The 22049-nt window shown below is 42.1% G+C and overlaps 1 protein-coding gene across 2 annotated transcripts in view; it reads right to left on the bottom strand.

The window, feature by feature from the left end:
- LOC132268211 (outer envelope protein 80, chloroplastic) overlaps nucleotides 1–22049 on the bottom strand; it is a 51181-nt gene that overhangs the window by 11995 nt on the left and 17137 nt on the right. For both annotated transcript variants that reach the window (XM_059769005.1, XM_059769004.1), the window contains exons 6-8: nucleotides 10819–10912; nucleotides 10483–10564; nucleotides 10333–10368 (exon numbers count right to left, since the gene is read on the bottom strand). In XM_059769005.1, the coding sequence (XP_059624988.1) occupies nucleotides 10333–10368; nucleotides 10483–10564; nucleotides 10819–10912 (212 nt within the window). The remainder of the gene's footprint in view (nucleotides 1–10332; nucleotides 10369–10482; nucleotides 10565–10818; nucleotides 10913–22049) is intronic.

Here is a 22049-nt window from a genome sequence, read left to right on the forward strand (position 1 = left end):
AGAGCCATGAAAACCGGCGAGGCAAAGGAATAAAGAACGGACATCAAACCTCCCCTGAGGAGAAACCATCCAAACCAAGGAGTCAGACCCTCTACAATCCACATCCTGTCTATACAAAAGATCCAAGGCCAAGGACATCCCAAAGTTCCCAATCCTGGAAAGAATGTCGAAAACGCATATCCCACGTAAGCCTTCCGCTATCAAGCCGAAAACAGTCCGCTACCATAGCATGTCTATCCGCATCAATCCTAAAAAGTCTTGGAAACAACCGAGACAATGAGCAATCCCCACACCAATAATCCTCCCAGAACCGAACATCCCTGCCTTCCTGAACTTTGAACCTAATATGCTTAGACAGCTCGTCCCAACCCTTGCAAATAAATTTCCACACTCCCACGCCAGCAACAGATCTAACCGGCTTGGATGGCCATCCCCCTCTCTCCTCCCCAGAGCGACGCGCTACAATCCTCCTCCATAAGCGATGTCTCTTATTACCAAATCTTCATAACCACTTCCCAAGAAGCGCCCTATTAAAGGGGATCCTCCTGCTAAGACCAAGACCACCCATTTGAAATGGCCTGCAAACATGTTCCCACCTGACAAGATGATACTTTAACTCCTCACCCCTTCCACCCTAAGGAAAATTCCGTTGGAGATTCTCCAGTCTATATCAACAACAGTGCACGGGATTTGAAAGAGGGATAGGAAGTATGTTGGGAGACTAGACAAGGTGCTCTTTATCAGATTGACTTTCCCACCCTTCGGAAGATATTGCTTCTTCCATCCGGCCAATCTATTCTCGAAACGCTGAATCACTGAATCCCAAACATCCACCCTCCTGGCCGAAGCACCCAAAGGCAAACCCAGATAAGTAATCAGAAAGGAACTCAACCCACACCTAGAACCGCCGCAAGCGAAGTCACCTCTGAAACCTCGCCCACAGGGACAAGCACACTTTTACCACATTAACTTTCAACCCTGACACATCCTGAAAGAAGACCAGCACGTATCTTAAATATCGGAGTTGGGACACATCCACATCACAGAAAACCAGAGTATCGTATGCAAAAGTAAATGAAAGATATCCATTTGCTGCCCTAAATCCGGGCCCATCCTGAATCCCCAGATAAAACCCAACTCCACTGCTCTCCTCATCAATCTGCTAAGGGCCTCCATAACAATAAGAAATAAGAAATGACAAAGGGGATCCCGTAGTCTCAACCCTTGAGAGCTTCCAAAAAGCCGAATGGGGACCCATTCACCAGAACAGAGAATTTAACAGAAGAAATGCAAGTCTCAATCCACTTCCTCTATCTCTCCCCAAAACCCATCCTCCCCAACAAATATAACAGGAAATTCCAATTAACATGATTGTAAGCTTTCTCAATATCGAGCTTGCATAGAACTCCTGGAATCCAGAATATGCCTTCCCCCAACAAATACATTTTGAGACTCTGAGATGACACCATCCAGAACCTCCCTCAATCTCAAGGCGAGAACTTTAGCAATAAGCTTATAAATGCAACCCAATAAACTTATTGGTCTAAAGTCCTTAACATCGGACACAACTCCTTTCTTAGGAATAAGAGCAATGAAAGATGCATTCAGCGACTTTTCGAACCTCCCATTAGAATGGAACTCATAAAAGGTACGCATCACCTCATATCTCACCACCTCCCAGCTTTCCAACAAAAATCTCATAGTAAATCCGTCCGACCTAGAGCCTTATCATCGTTGCAACTCTTTAGCGCCCTCAACACCTCCTCCTTTGAAAAAGGATATTCCAAGCCATCCCTATGAATCGAAAAAATTAAGTCAAAGTAAGGCCATTAAGATGAGGTCTCCACTGTAACGGCTCAGAGTAGAGCCTCTAGCAAAAAGAAGCAAACCCCCTACGCACCACCTCCTCCGCACACAACTCCACTCCATCCACATGAATCCTCCTAATGTGATTGCCCCTTCTATGGGCATTGACAAGTCTATGAAAAAACTTCGTATTATTGTCTCCTTCCTTAAGGCAAAGAGCTCAGGATTTTTGGCGCCACGAAATTTCCTCCATAACAGCAATCTCTGCGATCTCCACCTGACAACCTGCTTTCCTATCCCGCTGGGAGTCAATGATACCACCCCCCTCTTCCAACCCATCAATCCCCAGAATCTCAACAAAAGCCCTGTTCTTTCTCCACTCTAAGTTCCCAAAGACCTCCTTATTCCATCTTTTAAGCTTCGTCTTAAGAAAACGAAGCTTCCCAGCCAAAATGAAGCTCTGAGTACCCACCACGAGGCTTCCTCCCACCAACCCTACACCTTTCCTTGAAAATCATCCGATCTCAGCCACATGTTCTCAAATCTGAAAGGAGTGCACCTGGCCCTAAACCTCCACAGTCCAAAACAAACGGAATATGATTAGAAGTCACCCTAGCCAAAGCAGCTTGAATCAACTCCGAGAACTTCTCCCACTCACCAGAGATCAAGAATCTATCAAAGCATGAGAAAGTGGGCAAGTCCCTCCCGCTGGACCACGTAAAAGCAATGCCCTCTAAAGGAAGATCAATAAGATGATGCCCATCGATGAACTCCGAAAACTAAAACAAAGCCGAAGACCATCTACCACCTGTAGACCTCTCAGAAGGCAACCTAACCACTTTGAAGTCCCCAACAACACACCAAGGAAGAGACGACATCTCTTTCACAACACCAAGCTCATCCCTTAGCACCTCTCTCTCATTATCCTCCACCGGCCCATAAACACCCGACAATGCCCAATTAAAACCATCCTCCTCCATCACAAAGGCACATGAGATGGAGAATCTCCCTCTCCACACCTCCACCCTTGCCATCCATCTCCTATCCCACATGATAAGAACACCTCCCATTCAACAAACCTACTACCCCAAAGACTCATAACCGCCCTATCCGTCATTATAGCAATCTTCGTTTCTTGCAAACAAACCACATAAGCACCCCATTTTCTTATTGCCAACTTCACAACCTTCCTCTTGTCCAAGTCATTGAGGCCCCAGACATTATACGAAACAAGTCGTAGCTTCATGAGTAATCAGTATCCAGCACCCCTCCATCACCCTCCCCACCCCTACCCCTCTCCAACAACCCTCCATTGTTAGTATCGTAATTAACGTCAGAGAAAAGATTTCTCAACTCCCTCTTCCCTTTCCAAAGGGGGGCATTCCTCTTTCTACGACCCCCCTTCCTAGACTTCTTCATCTCCCTTTCTCTCCCCTCCACCGTTGCGTGAAGGATTGCCAATGTGTGGTTCCGATTACCATTGAAGGAAACCCCCAACTGTTCACTAACAACACCAATATGATCATTCACCCACTCCTTTCCTTCATCAACACAATCCTGTCTAACACCATCAGTCACCACACTTTCCGGTCTCACCACAGTTAAGGGCTCAACCACCCTTAAATTTGGATGTCCTCCTCAGCCCACACAATCATATCCAAAGCCCCACACTGTTTATCCCTCAACACCTATCCCACCCCATCCTCCATCTCCTCCTCCTCCCCAACACATGGCATCCAATCAACAACATTATCCTCCCCACCTTCCAATCCGTCAACCTGAGTATCCATACAAACAGGATGATCAATAGGCAGAGTTCTGTGTTTCATCAAATCTTGTACCAACAGAGCAACTGTGTCATCACTAAAGGTAAAACGAAGGTCCTTCCCAACACAAACTACCATCCTTTCGAAAGCGCCAGTTAAAGGGTCCATCTGTGACCTCCCCATCATGTCTCCATCCAGCATAGAATCACTCAAATCATCAACCCTGCCGTAATAGGCTCGGAAATCCAACCCAGCTCCTCCCCAACTGAAGAAGGCTGAACCGATGAAGAGAATTCAAAAAGAAACCCATCATTCCCCAAGAAATCCAAATCAGAACAACAATCCACACTGGCCATCCCATCCTTTTCTGATCACCCAAAAAGATCAACACTGGCCATCCCATCCCTTTCTGACAGCCCAACAAACCCACATCCATTCAAATCCGAGTCAACCACCTCATCCTCAGACCCCACCTCTACCACAGGTGAAAGCACTCTATCCCCTCTAAACTTGCCCAATCTGGGCGCAGGCTTAAAATAAGCCTAGCCAACGATCTTAACCCAAGTGAGTTGGGTTTGGTCGGATACAGCTCAGCTAAAGAGGATGACCCAACAAACTTAATAGGCTTGGGCTTGGACTAAGACCCAATTGTAACATTTAGTCCCTACCGCCCCATAGTGTGGCCCAGGCCCATCCTTATCAGAATTCAAATGTCCCACATGCTCACATGCATAATTACGTGCGCCCACAGCTGTCTTGCATTGACAACGAGAGGGCCATGAACACCAACCACGTGTATCACCCCTAGATCTGCTCGCCTGTTCTTGGGAAAGACCATCATGACAATCCATAATCTGCCCAGCGAAGCACAAAGACCACCTCTAGGCCATCGTAGCGCTCGAGCCTTCCTATCCGAAATCACTCGGGGTCTCCTCCTACCACTCACATCGTAAGAATTTGAAGTCGCCACAAGAGAAGGACAGATCTCTTCTGTCAACAAAAGTCTGAAAGCCCACCGCCTGTCTTCCATGGTGATAAACTCCACAGAATGTTATAAAAGGGGGTACAATGTAATCTTGGTGAGAAAGTCAATGAATGAATAAAAATATCCTTTAAGGTTTCTTTATGAGTGATTCACACATTCTGAGGGGGTGAAGCCTTCTCTAGGTATGAAGGCCTAGGCCCTGTTGGAGTGATTCTAATAGGTTTTTTCTTGTTTTCAATCCCCTCTCTCTACCAATCTGATTATTTGAATTTCCACCCACTTCTCCTTTGTTTATCTACATTTCTACCATTGAACCTCCAAATTTCAGCCCTAGTTCTTTGGACTTTCAGCCTCTGAACTCTTTAGATCTTAACAATTTAAGGCTTCTCCCTTGTCCTACAACAGTTTTTGGTATCAGAGCCTAAGTGGACATTATGTTTACTCAATCGGGCAATGAAATATTGGATAACAATCAGGAGATTGAGTTGCTATCACATATTTTGGGACAAGGCTGAACGCTCGATGCGATAAGATAGGAGCTCGAATTTCGCAGCCTTTTAACAAATCGGCAGCCCTTGAACGAGGTTCTGCATTTGGTACTAACGATGGCAGAAACCGGGAGCAGCAACAACCTTTAAACCCTTAGCAATGATGTAGTTTGAAGGCAGATCCACCACTACATCCTATGTTGGAGTTTCCAAAAAAAACTTTAGAGGTGAATCATCATGAGCCACGTGATGCCGCTGGAGATATTACAAAGTCGAGTGATGGAACTTGCAGCACACGCACAACAACTATGCTGCCAAATGGTGGATCAAATCCATCTTTCTATAAAATGGCTTGATCTTGAAGGAAAGAGTACGATGGCTAGCAAGGACAATAAGTACCTGCTTGATGATGAAACGTACAACACTGATCATCTGGAAGAATATGAAGAAAATGTCTCCTCCATCTTCGTTGTGAAGCAAATCCTTGAAGACCCTAAAGTTGATGGCGAAGATGGGCGACTCACATCTAATTTTCAAATGCAATTTCTTTGTGGAAACAAATCTCGGAAGCCTATTATTGATGGCGGTAGCAGCCCAAATGTTGTCTCCACAGCCATGGTTGAGCATCTCAAACTTTCCACGGCCCAAATCATTGAAGACCCTGAAGTTGAAGACGAAGATTGGCGGCTTAACTCTAATTTTCAGATGCAAGTTCGTTGTGGAAACCAACCTCGACTTATGATTGCTGGAGTCTTATTTTTGGTCTTTTTGGCATCCATTGGGTTATGCCTCGGTCTTCAAGGGATTTGATTGACATTTGGAGGGGCGAAAGGGTGGGGGCCCATGCTCGTGTTTGTTGGAGGGTGACCCCCCTTTGTGTATGGTGGAGCATCTGGAAAGAGCGAAACAAAAGATCTTTTGATGGGGAGGAAACCTCCATTGGGGCGCTGAAATTTGCTATTATTAGTTCTCTTTTTAGTTTGGTGATGGAGAGAAATTGTATATCTTTAGATGAGATTGTGGACTTTTTGGGTTTGTTGCGTTCATAGGGCTTTTTGTTTGGTATCTTGTATGTCTCTTGGGATGCGTTCCCTTTTTGAACACTTTCTAATACGTTTTATTTATCAAAAACAAAAAAAGTGGAAACCAACCTCGGAAGCGTATTATTAATGGCGGTGGCTGAAAGCGTGTTGTCTCCATAGCCACGGTTGAGCGCCTAAAGCTTTCGATCCAACCACATCCACAACCTTTCAAAGTGGCTTGGATAAATGGTACTTCAGTGAAGCTTTGGGGGGCTCAGGGGAAGATATGCTCAGTACTATGCTGCACATAATTATCTGAAGGCTGTTGGAGTAGAATTTCGACCACGAGAGGAAAATCGTGTCCCGTTGCTTACTCCACCACAAATCCAGCCAGTGGTTCTCCTTGCTTCACCATCTGAGGAAGCTGTTCAAGCCTCTCTTCAATCCAATGCTTCTGGACTCAGCTTGGCAGGGATTCTAAATGCTCAAGACTAACAGATTGATTAATGGAAAGACTGGGTGCCTTGGATGCTCAGAATCAAGGGGGCACAAAGCAAGAGGTGATTGCTGACATTGTTGATCAGTGTCATTCTCACCAAAACCATGTTGTGATACTCGTAAACAATACCGCAGATGAGGAGCTTCTATGCAAGAAATTTGCGTTGAATGATAACTTAAAGCATGTTCTTTGCTAGCATGTTAACATTGCAAAAAGAAACCCAGGTGTGGAAGTTGGAATGATAGAGAATCACGAGGATCGTGAGTCAAGAGATGCTTTTCTTCTTGGCTTGCCTAGAACTAGTGTAGGACATGATGCTATATCTATTGTTGTGAATCGTTTTTCAGAAATGGCACATTTCCTCGTGTTCTAAGACTTCTGATGTTGTCTACATTGCCAATCCTTTTTTCCAAGACATTGTCTGACTTCATGGGTTGCACAACACAATTGTTTCTGCTCGCGATGTGAAATTTGAGTTATTTTTGGCGCAAATTATTGAAGTTGCTGAATACAAGGCTGAAATTTTCTTGTTCTTTTCACCCACATATCGATGGCCAAACTGAGGTTATTTCTTGGAAGCTTGGGTGACTTGCTTCGTTTTCTTGGTGACCATATTCCTAGTTGGGACCAGAATATTCCTATAGCTGAATTTGCATATAACAGATCTGTAAACAAGACCACTGGGCGCAGGCCCTTGGAACTTGTGACAGATTTACGTCCTAGGAAGCCAATTGATTTAGTCATTTTACCAATTGAGGCACGCCCTAGTGCAGAAGCTGATGCTTTTAATAAGCATCTCTAGAATATTCATGCTGAAGTTCAAAGGAAGATTGCGATAAGCAATGAGAGGCACAAGACACGAGCTGATTTTCAGAGTGATTATCAGAAGTTCCTAGTCACATGGAAGGGCAGTCCACTTTTTTATTGTACATGGGTAGCAGATAGTGAGTTCCAGTACTTGGCTCCCGGCCTTTATGAGCAATTTCATGATTTCATCCCTTTAACTCGACGGAGTCGAGTTTTTCCAAGCCGGGGAGAATTGATGGAGATCAATGGCAGAAATTTTTAAAGGTGTATAAAAGGTGCAAAATGGAGGATTCTAAGGCTCGAGCTGGCATAAGCTAGATAATATGGGTCCACATGGAGTTTGGAATAATTGGGAGATCCGGTCAACTTTTATTTACTTTAATTATGCTATTAGGTAAGCATTGATTACCTCAATTATGGGGTGATCAATTTTACTATGTAATAGAGTCAACTTTTGATTACTTTAATTATGGGGTACTCCAAGGGTAATGAGCTGCACTCACAGAATGTTATAAAAGGGGTACAATGTAATCTTGGTGAGGAAGTCAATGAATGAATAAAAATATCCTTTGAGGTTTCTTGGTGAGTGATTCACAAATTATGAGGGTGCGAGGCCTTCTCTAGCTAGGTGTGATACCTAGGCCCTGTTGGAGTGATTCCAATAGGTTTTTTCTTGTTTTCAATCCTTTCTCTCTACCAATCTGTTTATTTGAATTTCCACCCACTTCTCCTTTGTTTTTCTACATTTCTACTATCAAACCTCCACATTTCAGCCCTAGTTCTTTGGACTTTCAGCCTCTGAACTCTTTAGTTCTTAACTATTTAAGGCTTCTCCCTTGTCCTACATCACATTTGGTTACCTTTCTGTTGATGGTTATTTTGATTAGATAACGAAGAAATATCATAAGCCAAAAAATTGCTTGGTAGGCCATCCAAAAGTTCAGTTTCTAACTTCTAAGAACTTCCAAGATTTTAAGAATAATTTTTGACTTCAAAATTTTTCTTCTAGCAGTAAGCGTGGCTTAAAGACATGGAAAGATAATCCTAATAATATAACTCAGGGGTCAAGTTCCCTCACCACCCAACACACGCTTGACTTGTGAGTATGAGTCACAGGATCTTGGAGGGACTGACAGACAGTGGATTGATTTGGATTCACTTAAGGCTAGGTTGAGGGCAATGGATGTACATCAGAGAAGTAAAACCTCCACAGCCAAAGATTAATGAGACGAGGAAGAAGAATAAGAGAGATAAGTTGGGGAATGCAGTTGGCAAACTCTGTTTCTGAAAAAAAAAATATTATATATATATATATATAGTCGCTATGCCCAGCCTATGATTGATATTGCGAGTTAGGGCCCGGAGCTAAGCTGCCCACTGGCATGAGCTTGCAGAGAGAGATTTTAAATGGCAAATGCAAAAGACCGAGGAATACATAAAATCATTCGAGGACAATGGGATGCTAATTTTTTAAATTGGGTTGATAAATGAAGCTGTTGAGGAGATTGTTGAAAGTAATGTTGTAAAGGTAGTGAAGGATAAGGAGAGTGCATTTAAAGCTGCTTGGAAGAATTTATACTGGTCAGCTTGTGCAGCTTATTGCATTGACCTTATGATAGAAGATATGTTGACCTTGTGTAAAAGGGATGGAGAGTTGGTGGATCACCTTCTTTTGCATTTCCCCGTAGCTCACAAGTGTTGGAGCCTTATTTTTGGGTTGTTTGGAGTCCAATGGGTTATGCCTCGGTCTTCTAGGGACTTGATTGATGCTTGGAGAGGCCGCGCTGGGGGGGCCACGTCCGGGTTTTTTGGAGGGCAATCCCGCTTCGCGTTTAGTGGTGCCTTTGGAGGGAGCGGAATAAAAGATCTTTTGATGGAGAGGAATCCTCCATTGGGGCCTTGAAATTTCTTATTATTAGTTCGCTTTTTAGTTGGAGTTAGGGAGATAATGTACATCTATAGAGGAAATCGCTGAATTTTTGGGTTCCTTGGGTCCTTAGGATCCTCTCTGTGGCTTTTGCCGTTGTATAGTTCCTGGAATGCGTTCCCCTTTTGAACGCTTTCTAATACATTCTTACTTACCAAAAAAATAAAGATAGAAGATATGGAAAATGAAAAGAAGAAAAAAAGTTTTGCAGAAACATTTGAGCAAGGGAAGCAAACGACTAACTACCTCGTATTTATATATTTACCACCAACTTTCTAACAATCCAGAGAATCCAATAGGTCCTCAGGAAAACGTTTGTATCAGATGAATAGAAGAACTCAAGCTTTGGAAGACTAAAGAGTGGTGCTTCTTGTGAGGTGAGGAAGATCATTTTAAGGAAAGACTTCCGAAAGAGTGGTACTGAAATATGTGAAGTTCAAGAGCCACTTGTGGAAGTATTAAGATTAGTTAATATAGATGAGAAACCAACTGCAGGTTACCTTTATGAGTCTATGGATCGTGCCAAGTTAGTAATACAAAGAGATTGCAGTTATTATCCTTACCATTGGAAGATCGTTGATAACAAAGGGAACTTTCAATTACAAAAGGATCGGCATGCATCAGGTATTTAATTTATGTGAACACTTAAATTCTTTTAATCTCCTTTGAGTTTTGAATTCATCATTACCAATGATTGATTTTATTTTTTCATGTTATTACGGACAAATAAGTAAAAACAGTGAATCAAGTAAGTATTTGACCATAATAAACAACATTAGAAAAAACAAGAAAATTTTGGCACTGCATTGGCACAAAGACAATTCATCAAACTACCCTCGGTACTTTAGGGCAAATTAAACCATCACCCATGCAAAAGGTACAACTAGCACATTTCCAAAAAAGGAGTAGGGAGGAAGGTTGAAGAATAAAAAACTAGAAAATATGGCTACTGTGCCACCAAAACGCAATAGCAGGAAAAAGCTGCGATGAGGTGGCACCCTCGTCAAAGCACTGCTTATAATAGTATTTTACCTTCCAATGAGTCCCGATAGAGGGCCGCTCGTTATCCTACAAAAGGGACAATCACAAAGTAATTATTGCTGCAGATACCACACATATAAATGTAAAGTCAGTAATTTAAATCAAATGTATCAGTGATTGTAAATCTGTAACACCACATACCCACTAGAAATTCCACCACCAGCAGAGAAGCCTCCGCTTACACGCTCAACAACATTCATTGTCAAATCAACCTTACCAGTATCTGAAATGTGGCAACAGGACTTTTAGTTAAAACACCAGTAGATAGATGAAGAATACACGCAGATATATATAAACACTTTTTTTATCAGTTAAATTGCATTAAAGAAATGCTCAAAAGGAAAGAACGATGATGATGATGATGATAAAGTGCTCAAAAGGGAGTGTGCTCAAAGAAAAACTGCAAAAACAGAAAAATAATATACAGAAAAGCATATCATTTCATTTATTGCACGCATGATGGGCACGTCATATTACCTCCAGCAGGTTGGGGAACAATACTAACATCTTCCATGATGCCCATTGTTAACACAGTCTCCACATCCCTTTTTCCTTGAAGCATACTGTAGACCTACGTAAAAGAATATCAATTCCAAGTATATAACTCCTACTAGTAAGAAAATGAAACCACCAAAACCAGTGTAATAAGCTCAGTGACAAATGATATAATTCCATCCAAACACCACTAAGGTCATATCAATGGGAATAGAATTAATTCATAACTCCAATATCAGAAAAAGGTCACTTTTTATCCTGAATAGAAAAAAATTAAAATAAAAAAGGTCACATTAACAGATCATCTATTAAATTCAAAAGTAGCCAAGTATTTCAGTTTATTGTATCACAAAGACATGGAGTTACTACATTAAAGCTTCGTCTTATGGACATAGCAATGCAAATGGAAGCAAAACTTTGCATCGATGTATATAAAGCGACACTGCATTCAAGGTTGAAACTACCAATGGTGTAGCCTCCCCATTCGGAGGGGAGGGGTTCAAGCTGGGCGTGGCCAAAAAGTGTGTGAGTACTTGCCTGACTAAAAAAAAAAAAAAAAGAGTACCAAGAATGTTAAAGAAGGCAATAACCAGTATTGAATTTAGTCTTTAATTGTTTTCAAAGAGAACTATTTCAAAGAGAACTACAGAGAATATTGATGTTTTACTATCACTTAACACAACTCCACCTGACCTATGTCGTACATATACAATATGAACATAACGGTGGAGAAAAAAGAAAGAAAAACAATAAAAACAACAAGAAGAAAAGAATTAAGGACACTAAATATAAACCAATGCATATATATGAATACGTATGTATCTGCATATGTATGTATACTCACAAAAATAATAATGCTGCATCTCTCTTCCTTGAAACCTCACTCTTTTGCATGCACACAAACATAGAATGCATTATATGACATGCCACGGACACGTTGACATGGTAAACATTCAAATGGACATGTAAGGACACAAGATAAATAAAGTACATATGATGTTATGCCAGATGTGAAAGCAGGAACTTATGAAAGAGTTTGATTGCTATCAAGAGAAAGATTAGTTGCCCAACTTGAAACATCACATTTCCTCCACTTGAGCCTACAGTCGGTAAGAAAAATTCCCTACAACCCCACGGAAGTATATGACTAGAATAAGGTGCAGTTCAGAGTTAGGCCCAGCCTGGAGTAAAATCATTCCCCTGAATCCAAAAGTATCCCCTTTTTCAATTTATCTGGAAAATGACATGTCTACGTCACTTTTTGCTCACTTCTGCCATGCCAACACAGCCACCATAACAAGAACCAAGTAAAGCAGCTGGAAGCACTTACTTCTTGTCATTGAATTCCATTATAAATGAGTCAGGTCGTTAGGGCTGCAAATGGACCAAGTTGTTCACGAACAGCCTGAACTTGGCTTGTTAAAAGCTCAGGTTGTTCATTGAGCCGAGCCCTAGCTCAATTTTCGGGCTCGTTTAGTAAACGAGCCAAGCTGGAATGATGCTGAGCCCAACTCATTAGGCTCTTGAACAAGGTCGTATACTAGGCCCCACATATTTAAAGTTAGCCCATATGTCATAACTCGTAAGTTTAGACCAAACTCAAATATATTTCGAGACATCGTGCCCAAGGCCCATAATATTAATAAACACATAACCAACACATAACCTATGAAGTATGAACCATTAGATTGCAATAAAATCCAACGGTTATGATAAACCTACAAAATGAGTGATTACAGCTCTAGAAGCCCTAACAATCGTCACCCACATCCCAGCCATGTCCCAAGTTCATCGTTCTCACAAATATATCTCCATCTCAGCACTTTCAAATCAGTTTGTAGAGTTCTACCAAATCTATTATACCTTTCATCTCTTCCTCACTCTTTCCCTTTCATCTTTGCTTCAACTACAAAGAATAAGAGACTGAAGTGCACTGCCATCCTTGCCGACAGAAAGCTTGCAACGGTGGTGGATGAGAAATCAGAGGTCAACAAAGAGATATATATATATCAAAAGAGAAATCACTCTACACCTACGTACATATAACATATATTTTATATTTTATATATATATATATATATATAAATTTATATGCTTGAAGATGTTTATGGGTTTGTATACATGTCATTGTGAATATATGTGTTTATACGTGTATTTTATACAAAAACAAGCTCAAGTTGAACCAAGCTCATCCAAACACGTCGAGCCCAAGCAAGTATCTAAGTTTGGCGTGCCGAGCCTGAACACTCCAAAGCTCGACTAGCTCGGTTCATCTACAGCCCTACAAGTCACCCTCAACCACGATTTTGTAGTATTTTTTGTGACGTGTTTAGGCCTTATATGCCATACATCAGAAACCAAATAACACTGAAACTAAACATACCAAGGATGCAACCCAAGTACACTCCCACATCATATTATGTATTCTAGAAGATTTGTCACTACTTGCTATTATGGAGAAGGTCCACCTTTTATTTCTTTTTGGGCAAAATACACTTGCCTCCCCTAAGGCTTGTCAATATTACAGGGACATCCCCTCTTGCTCTCATAATAACACAGACCTCCCTTGACATTTACCTTTTAGTAACTGATTCCCCCTTGCCCTGACCGTTAGTGACCATTAGGGCAAGGGGAGGGCATCCTTGAGACTTTTACAAATCCAATTTTGCTCTTTTTTAATAAGATTCATAGAAACATGCACTCAAGCGGGGAGGGCATCCCACAAAAACTACACAAGGACCAAATAGGGTCCCTAGTCTCTCATTATGTTCAAAAAAATACACCATCTCCCCCATAGATTTACAATCTCCCATAAACTCAACAAAATTTTGAACTAAGCAAGCACCCCTATAGGAGTCCCCTCACTATCAAAGGATCTCCTATTTCGTTCCTTCCACAAGCTCCACCAAATACACACAGGCGCCACCCTCCAAAAGTCTCGAGCTTGGGAACCTATTGTACATCCTCTCCAAGCCTCCATTAAACTCCTCGGAGACAGAGGCATGACCCAAAGAACCCCAAGCATGCCCAAGAGCATGGCCCAAATGTCCCGAGCCACCCAATTCATATTATGCAGAGACATTTTTACCCTAATTGTCCAATGTGAAATTAGTGAGACTACCCTTGATTTGATAAAAGATACATATATTTACATTATTATTATTATTATTATTGATAACTAAATATTATTAATTAATATGAAAACTACCCTTGATTTGATAAAAGATACACATATTTACATTATTATTATTATTATTATTGATAACTAAATATTATTAATTAATATGAATATATATATATATATATATATATATAGACACACACGAATATATAATCTAAGAACAAAAGTATAGAGATGGAGCAGCAGCATGGCCAGCACCCGTCGGAGGAGGTGGAGCAGGGCATCCACAGAGGGGGGGCGGAGTAATGAAGCAATGGCTAAACAGGAAAAGGGAGCAGTTGCTAGTTTTGACACCATAAGCTTAAGACCAAAATCGCCCAGATTTGGTCGTCGATTTTCCCACTCTATTCATGGCCACTGCTATCAACACCGCCACACCTATGAACCCATCACCACCATCTTTACCATTGGAATGAAATTTAGGGAAAAACACATCAAATCTAATCAAATGAATCACACTAAAAAAGTTTGTTCCTTCACCTTCACCTTGTGAGAAGAGCCTAACCATTTTTCCACCTTAAGCTAGTCCCAAGCCTCAATTGTCAATGATAATCAATATCAGAAACTGATGAAGACCCTAAGGCTAGCCTGCGAACGTGCACCACCCTAAGGCTGCAATCAGATAATGATTACTGGTTGTTTGTAGTAATGTTTTGCAGAGATACTTCTGCATTTTTTACGAGGATATTTTGTGTTTACTTAATTACTAAGTTTTCTTAGTTGTTAAGGAAGCTTTTGGTGCCAAACTTCTTTGTTAAGCAAGCTTTTGATGCCTATAAATAAGCATAAATGTAACTCATATAGATAGTTATTATTTGAGATTGAATATTGAAATGAGTTCAAGTTTACTCCCCCTAAATTCACCTTCTCTTCTCCTCCCTCTCCTTCTCTAGCCTCTCTCATCTCTCCTCTTCTCTATCTCACCTCTGTTTCCATCCACCCTACATAAATTTTGTATCATAGCAAAGGATCCATGGCATTCTTTGTCACTACAACCCACATCAAACATACCTTCTCTCAATCGTCAGCCTGTAGTGGAGGCGGTATCAGAGGAAGAGGTGACTGAGAAGGCTCAGATCAGATATGGGTGTTCTGGGCTGTCAGAAAGGGATGTGACATCTGCTGTGTCGACTGGGACAGATTTTGACCGAGGCGATGACCTGACTAGCATGGGGGACTCTAGATTCCTCTCGGATTTTTCTTGTAATGCTCAGTCTTCTTCTTCTGGTAGGGATTTGGGGAGACTATCAGAGTCTCGCATTCGGAGGGCTGAGGGTTCTGGGCATTGTAGGTCGGTTGGAGGGACTGTATGAGACCCCAGACGGATGGTTTGACTGGGAGTTCCGAGAAGATGACAGTGTGTGTTGGCAAGGACATTCAAATCACCCTCGGCGGTAGGGCCTCTTGACTTGATTTTGTGGGCAGAGGAGGGTCATCCAAAATTGGGGGTGGTTTATCCTCTGGCTGTGGTGAGCCAGAAAGGTATGGAGATGGATGTAAAGAGGCAGGAATATGTTGACTTAGGTAAGGAGTAGGTGAAAGAGAATATTGGTGTCAATAGTGAACTGTTGGGTGTCTCTTCTGAGGGCAACAAAGAACAGGCTTTGTCGATTCTTCATGCGACGATGGAGAGGAGAGAAGGGGAGTTGAAGAAGAAGCCTAGAGAAAAAGGGGGGTAGAAGAAAGATGAACCCCCCTTCTTGGAAAGGGAGAAGGAGGTGAGAAATCTCATTTCTTATGTCAAATATGAGGGGACGGATGGGTTGGTGAGGGAAAGGGGAAGTGTGAGGGATAGAGGGAGGGGCAAAGGGGAGGTGAAAGACATTGTTTTCTCATGAAGCTCCGAATTATTTATGGAATGACCGCAGTCTCAATGACCCAGATAAGAGGAAGGTGGTGAAGTTGGGGGCTCATGTGGTTTGTTTACCAGAAACTAGGGCTGCAACTCGGGCCAGCCCAACCTGAAATAACCCGAGCCCAGCCCAAAATTTTGTGGGCTTGGGCAATGTTTTTCTAATTTCGGTTTGGGCCTGGGCTATATATTTTGAGCTTGAATTCAATTCAGTCTGGGCTTAGGTTGATATAAATGAAGCCCGAATCCCAACCCGAGCCCGAAAATATTATATATAACTATACTTAAATCACAAGAGTGTGGTAGCCAAGTTGGTAGTGTGCTTGGGATTTTTGCTGAAGGTTTCAACTTCAAGTTCTGAGACCAGCATAAATTGTTGTATTTTTTACACATAAATTCTTCTAAGGTGGGCTCATGGTGTGGGCTCGGGCTAGACTAGTTATGTATGGGCTGGGTTTGGGCAGCTCGACTCGGGCTTAAGGCGGGCTTGGGCTGAAGATTTTCTATATGGGCTGAGCCCGAGATGAGTGCCCAACCCACCCGAGTTGCAGCCATACCAGAAACGAAGGTTTGCTTCGATGTCGAATAGGGTGGTTAGGAGCCTTTGGGGAGGCAGGTTTGTTGAGTGGGAGGCATTGGACGCTACAAGGCCTTCCAGAGGCATCCTCGTCACGTGGGATAGGAGATGGCCATCAAGGGTGGACACTTGGAGAGGAAGGTTCTCTATTTCATGTGCCTTCGTTTTGGAGGAGGACGGTTTTAAATGGGCTTTTCCCAGGGTTTATGGCCGATGGATGAGGAGGAGAGACATTTGTTCTCGGAGCAGCTCAGTCTTGTGAAGGGTTGTGGTCTCTTCCATGGTGTGTGGGTGGGGATTTCAATGTGGTTAGGTCCCCGACAAAGAGATCTACGGGTGGGAGATGGTGTGTGGCTATGATGCAGTTCTCGAAGTTCATTAATGGCCACCATCTTATTGACATTCCGTTAGAGGGCGCGGTCTTTCCTTGGTTCATCAGTAAGAAATCGCCCACTCTCTCCCAGCTGGACAGATTCTTGATTTCTATGGATTGAGAGGAGAAATTCCAGGATGTTGTTGAGGCAGCTTTGGCTAGGGTGACCTCTGACCATATCCCGTTGGTCTTGGATTGTGGGGGATTGATATCTCAACGCACCCCGTTCAGCTTTGAGAATATATGGCTTAAAGATTAGGATTTTCAGGGGAGAGTTTGGTCTTAGTGGGAGGAGGCTACGGTGGTTGGCACCTAGAGTTTTGTTTTGGCTGGGAAGCTTTGTCTCTTGAATGAGCTTAAATGATGGAGTAAGGAGGTGTTTAGGAACTTAGAGTGGAGGAAGAATAGGGCTATAACTTAATGTGTTGAGATTGATCAGTTGAGGGGGCAGGTGGTATTGTGGAGACTCGGCACATTTGGAGAGCAGATTGTCAGGTGAAGTTTGCTATTATGGAGGAGATTTCGTGGCAACAAAAATCCCAGGCATTATGGCTTAAAGAGGGAGACCGCAATACGAAGTTTTTAATAGGCCTGCAAACATATTGGGAGGATCTGCGTGGATAGGGTAGAGTTGTGTAAGGGGATTGCTTCCTACTATCAGAAGCTCTACTCTAAGACTAACGGTTGGAGACCCCGGCTTGGTGGCCTTCACTTTGACTCAATTTCGGTGATGGAATTCCTTTTTTTGAGGAGGAAGTGTTGAAGGCATTGAAGAGCTATAATGGTGACAAAGCTCCGGTCAGGATGGATTTACCATGAGATTTTTGTTAGAGAGCTAGGATGTGGTTAGGAGTGAGGTGATGAGCACTTTTGATGAGTTCCATTCTCATGGGCGGTTTGAGAAAACGCTGAATGCATCTTTCACTTACCTCATTCCTGAGAAGGGTGGAGCTTCTGATGTCCAGTACTTTAGATCAAAAAGTCTTGTGGGGTGCATTTATAAGCTTATTTCTAAAGTCCTTACTCTGGGATTGAGGGAAGTTTCGGATGGTGTCATTTCAAAGTCCCTGAACGTTTTAGTTGGTGGCCGGCACATTCTGGATTCCACTCTTATTGCGAGCGAGTGTGTGGATTCCAGGCTAAGTAATGGTAGCTTCTTGCTGGATCTGCAATTCTAGGGGCTTAAGATAGGGGATCCTCTATCTTCATCTTTGTTCATCATTGTTATGGAGGCCCTTAGTAAGTTGTTGAAAAGGGCAATGGATTTGGGATTTATCAGGGGTTTCAGGGTGGGTAGAGATTCGGTTCATCATGTGTAGATCTCCCATTTACTGTTTGCGGATGATACCTTGGTTTTTAGTGATGCTGATGTGTCCTGGTTGAGATAGGTGTGTTCTGCTTTGCTTTTAGGCAGTATCCAGTCTAAAAGTTAATGTGGGAAAGAGCGCGCTTGTCCTTGTGGGAGAGGTTCAGTATATTGCTTCTCTTGCTGCAGTTCTCAGGTGTTGGGTGAGCTTACTTCCTATCTCTTATTTGGGCCTGCCTTTGGGTACTCTGTCGAGGAGGGTGGGAGGTTGGGATCTTATGATTGAGCAGTTTGAGAAAAGGCTGGTTGGGTGAAAGATGCAGTATTTTTCGAAGGGCCGGAAGGTTACTCTCATGAAGAGTACGTTGTCGAGTCCCCCTGCATACTTCCTCTCTCTTTCACATTCCTTCCTTTGTAGCTAGAAGATTGAAAGACTTCAACAAAACTTCCTTTAGGGTGGTCGAGGGGAGGAGTTCAAGTATCATCTTTTCCGCTGGAAGCAAGTGTGCAAGCCTATTCAATTGGGTGGTCTAGGCATTAGGAGGCTGGTCCCTTTCAACAGGGCTCTCCTTGGTAAGTGGTTGTGGAGAATCAGAAGCGAACGTCATCGACTTTGGAGGAGGGTTATTTCGTGCCGTTTTGGGGAAGAGAGGGGGGGGTTGTCCTCTAACCACTGGAGTCTGGAGGTGTAGGTGTTCGGAAATTCATTCGGAAAGGATGGGATAAATTTTCTAAACACATCAGATTCAGAGCACGGGATGGCAGGGGCGTTTGGTTCTGAAAGGATTTATGGTGTGGCGATCGCCCGTTGGCTTGTTCTTTTCCCAGACTTTTCAGGATTACCATTGATAAACATGCCCTGGTTGCCAACAATTCTAGGCTTGATAGCGGTAGGCTCACGTGGGATGTGCGATTTCGGCGTTACTTCCAAGATTGGGGGTTGGACAATGTTTTTGATGTACTGGATCTTTTGTATAGACAGGAAGTGGATGGTAGAGGCTCTCACTTTTATTTTGGGTGCCCTCTCCTAAGGAGGTTCAAGGTCCGTGTTTTGTTCCTTGTCTTCAATGGTTCTGATTTCCCTCATAGTGGCCTTCTTTGTTTGGACTGTAGTTTGGGGTAAGATTTTGACCATGGATAATCTAAGAAAGAGAAGACAGATTATTGTCAATTGGTGCTGATTGTGTAAGAGGGGATGGTGAGTGTGTGGAAAAGCTTCTTTTGCATTGCCCCGTGGCTCACAACAGGTGATGCCTTATTTTTGGTTTGTTCTGTGTCCAATGGGTTATGCCTCGGATTTCGAGGGATTTGATTAACGCTTGGAAAGGCTGCAGCGTGGGGGCCCACGCCCATGATTTTTGGAGGGCAGTTCCCCTTTGTGTTTGGTGCGTATATGGAAGGAGCGGAATAGAAGATCTTTTGATGGGGCGGAATCTTCCATTCGGGCTTTGAAATTTCTTATTATTAGTTCTTTTTAGTTGGGTGATAGGGAGAAATTGTAAATCTATAGAGGAGATTGTAGATTTTTTGGGTTCTTTAGGTCCGTAGGACCTTTCTCTAACTTTGGCCCTTGTATAGCCTTTCAAATGCGTTCCCCTTTTGAATGCCTTCTAATATATTCTAACTTATAAAAAAAAAAGGCAAATGAACCCTTATGCGTGTGTGTGTGTGTGTGTTTAGTGAGGGAAATTACATAATTTTTTTTTATAAGTGAGATCTTAAATAATTTGTGGTACTAGAACCTTGAAAAAAATCACTCCTCAATGATGAAATTATATACTTCAAATTTTTTTTTTTTTTATAAGTAAAAATAAATTAAAAAAGCGTTCAAAAGGGGAACGAGTCCCTAGAACAATAATCGGGGACTAAGGCCCCAACGAATCCAGAAAAGAAATTAAAGCATCAGAAGAAGAGCAAGAACTCCTCTTCACATAACTAAAGAGAGAGCAAATAATAATAAGTTTTAGTGTCGCCGTAGACTACTCTTTCCCTTCAAACATTCTACTGTTTCTCTCCTTCCAGATGCTCCACCATACGCAATGTGGGACATTTCGCCAAAAATCGCGCACACCTCTGCTCATGCGACATCCTTTCCAGGCATAAATCAAATCCTTAGTAGAACGTGGCATTACCCAACACATGCCAAACAATCCAAGAATAAGATTCCAACAATCGTACGCCACAGGGTAATGCATAAGAAGATGATTAACAGATTCCCCATCTTGCTTACAAAGGCAACACCAATTAACAATACAATTTCCCCTCTTCCTCAAATTATCAATCGTCAGAATCTGACCCTACACAGCTGTCCACACAAAGAATGCCACCCTAGTAGGTGCCGAAGAGCGCCATATAGTTTTCCACGGGAAGACAAAGCTAACAAATTAAACAGGCATAAGAACAAAGATCTTACTTCAAAACAACCGTGAGAAGAGGGAATCCATATCAAATTGTCATGCCCCCTACCAATTCCTTCCTGCCGATACAATTGGTCCAGAAAAATACTCACCTCGTTCAACTCCCAGTCCTAAAATAACCGCCGAAAGTGCACATTCCACGTAATTCCACTATTATCAAGCCGATAACAATCAATCACGTAAGCATGTTTGTCAACTGCAATATTTTATAATCTGGGAAATGTGCGAGATAATAGTTGATCCCCACACCAAATATCCAAGAAGTCTCAAACACACGTTCAAGTAAAGCACATTATTTTCCAATAAGCCACTGCATATTTCAATTTAAAGTACTTGATTATGGATATCATGTTAGAACGGTATATCTAAATGGGATTAAGAGCTCATAAGTTAACCACATTTCTATGCTCTTGCTCTCACAACCCCCAAAGACGTGCAAAAACATACTCATCGACTTCTTCTATCAAGACATTCTTCGATTTGGTTTATCAATAGACACAATAAAATTACTTTTTAAAACAAGGAAAGATGCATCTATAGAAATGCTTTAATCATCCTTGTAGATAAATAACCAATAAGTTCAACCTGGGTCAAGGGCACAAGCCATTATATCAGCATTATTTTGTACATTGTACAGTTTTTTTTTTTTTTCCTACGAGTGTCATTGAACAAATGTTTATGATGAATATCAGGTTGCTAAAACAGAAATAAATAAAAGTGAAATGAAACATAGAATGGAAATATAAAGTCAGACAACTGACTAGACAAATATTCCAACTATATACACCTATAATTGTATTCTAATATCTTTATCCATTCACGAGTTCAAGTCTCAACAGTTTGTGGCAGGGTAAAACTTCAGGTAAGTACTTCCTGATCCTTTGGGGGGGAAAAGGTTGATCAATCAGCATTCAGCCCCCATCATTGATAATCTTAGGAGGAGGAGGCATGTTGTGGTTAACAGGTGTTACATGTGTAAGAAGACGGGGGAATCTGTCAACCATCTTCTTATTCATTGCTCAGTGGCAAGGGATGTTTGGTTTTTTGTTTTCGGTTGCGTTTGGTAATCCATGGGTGCTCTCAGAATCTACGGTCAACTTGCATGAGACTTGGAGAGGGTGTACAGTGGAGAGATGAGTCAGAGATGCTTGGAGGGCTACTCCCCTGTGTATATGGTGGGGCTTGTGGCGAGAGAGAAATAGGAGATACTTTGAGGGTGGGGAGTCTCCTATTTGGGCTATTAAGTATAGTATACTTTCTTCTTTATTCTTTTGGGTAAATGGGCGGGATTGTATGTCGTTGTCTTTTGGATTTTGTTGATAGCTTAAAGCTATGGTGTCGCCATGGTTGGCAGTTGTTTTTTTGGGTTCGCTCCCCCTTTGAGTGTTTTAATGAAATCTTTCTTATCTATCAAAAAAAAAAAAAAAAATCATTACGCTTTCTAAGAAAGTTTACCTTTTAAAATCAATTCAACAGATGGATACACAAAATTCAAATGAATTTGCAA

This window comes from Cornus florida, unplaced genomic scaffold (assembly GCF_030987335.1).
Source record: "Cornus florida cultivar Cherokee Brave unplaced genomic scaffold, ASM3098733v1 CherokeeBrave_3.0.0_Hap2_Chr08, whole genome shotgun sequence".
NCBI lineage: Eukaryota > Viridiplantae > Streptophyta > Magnoliopsida > Cornales > Cornaceae > Cornus > Cornus florida.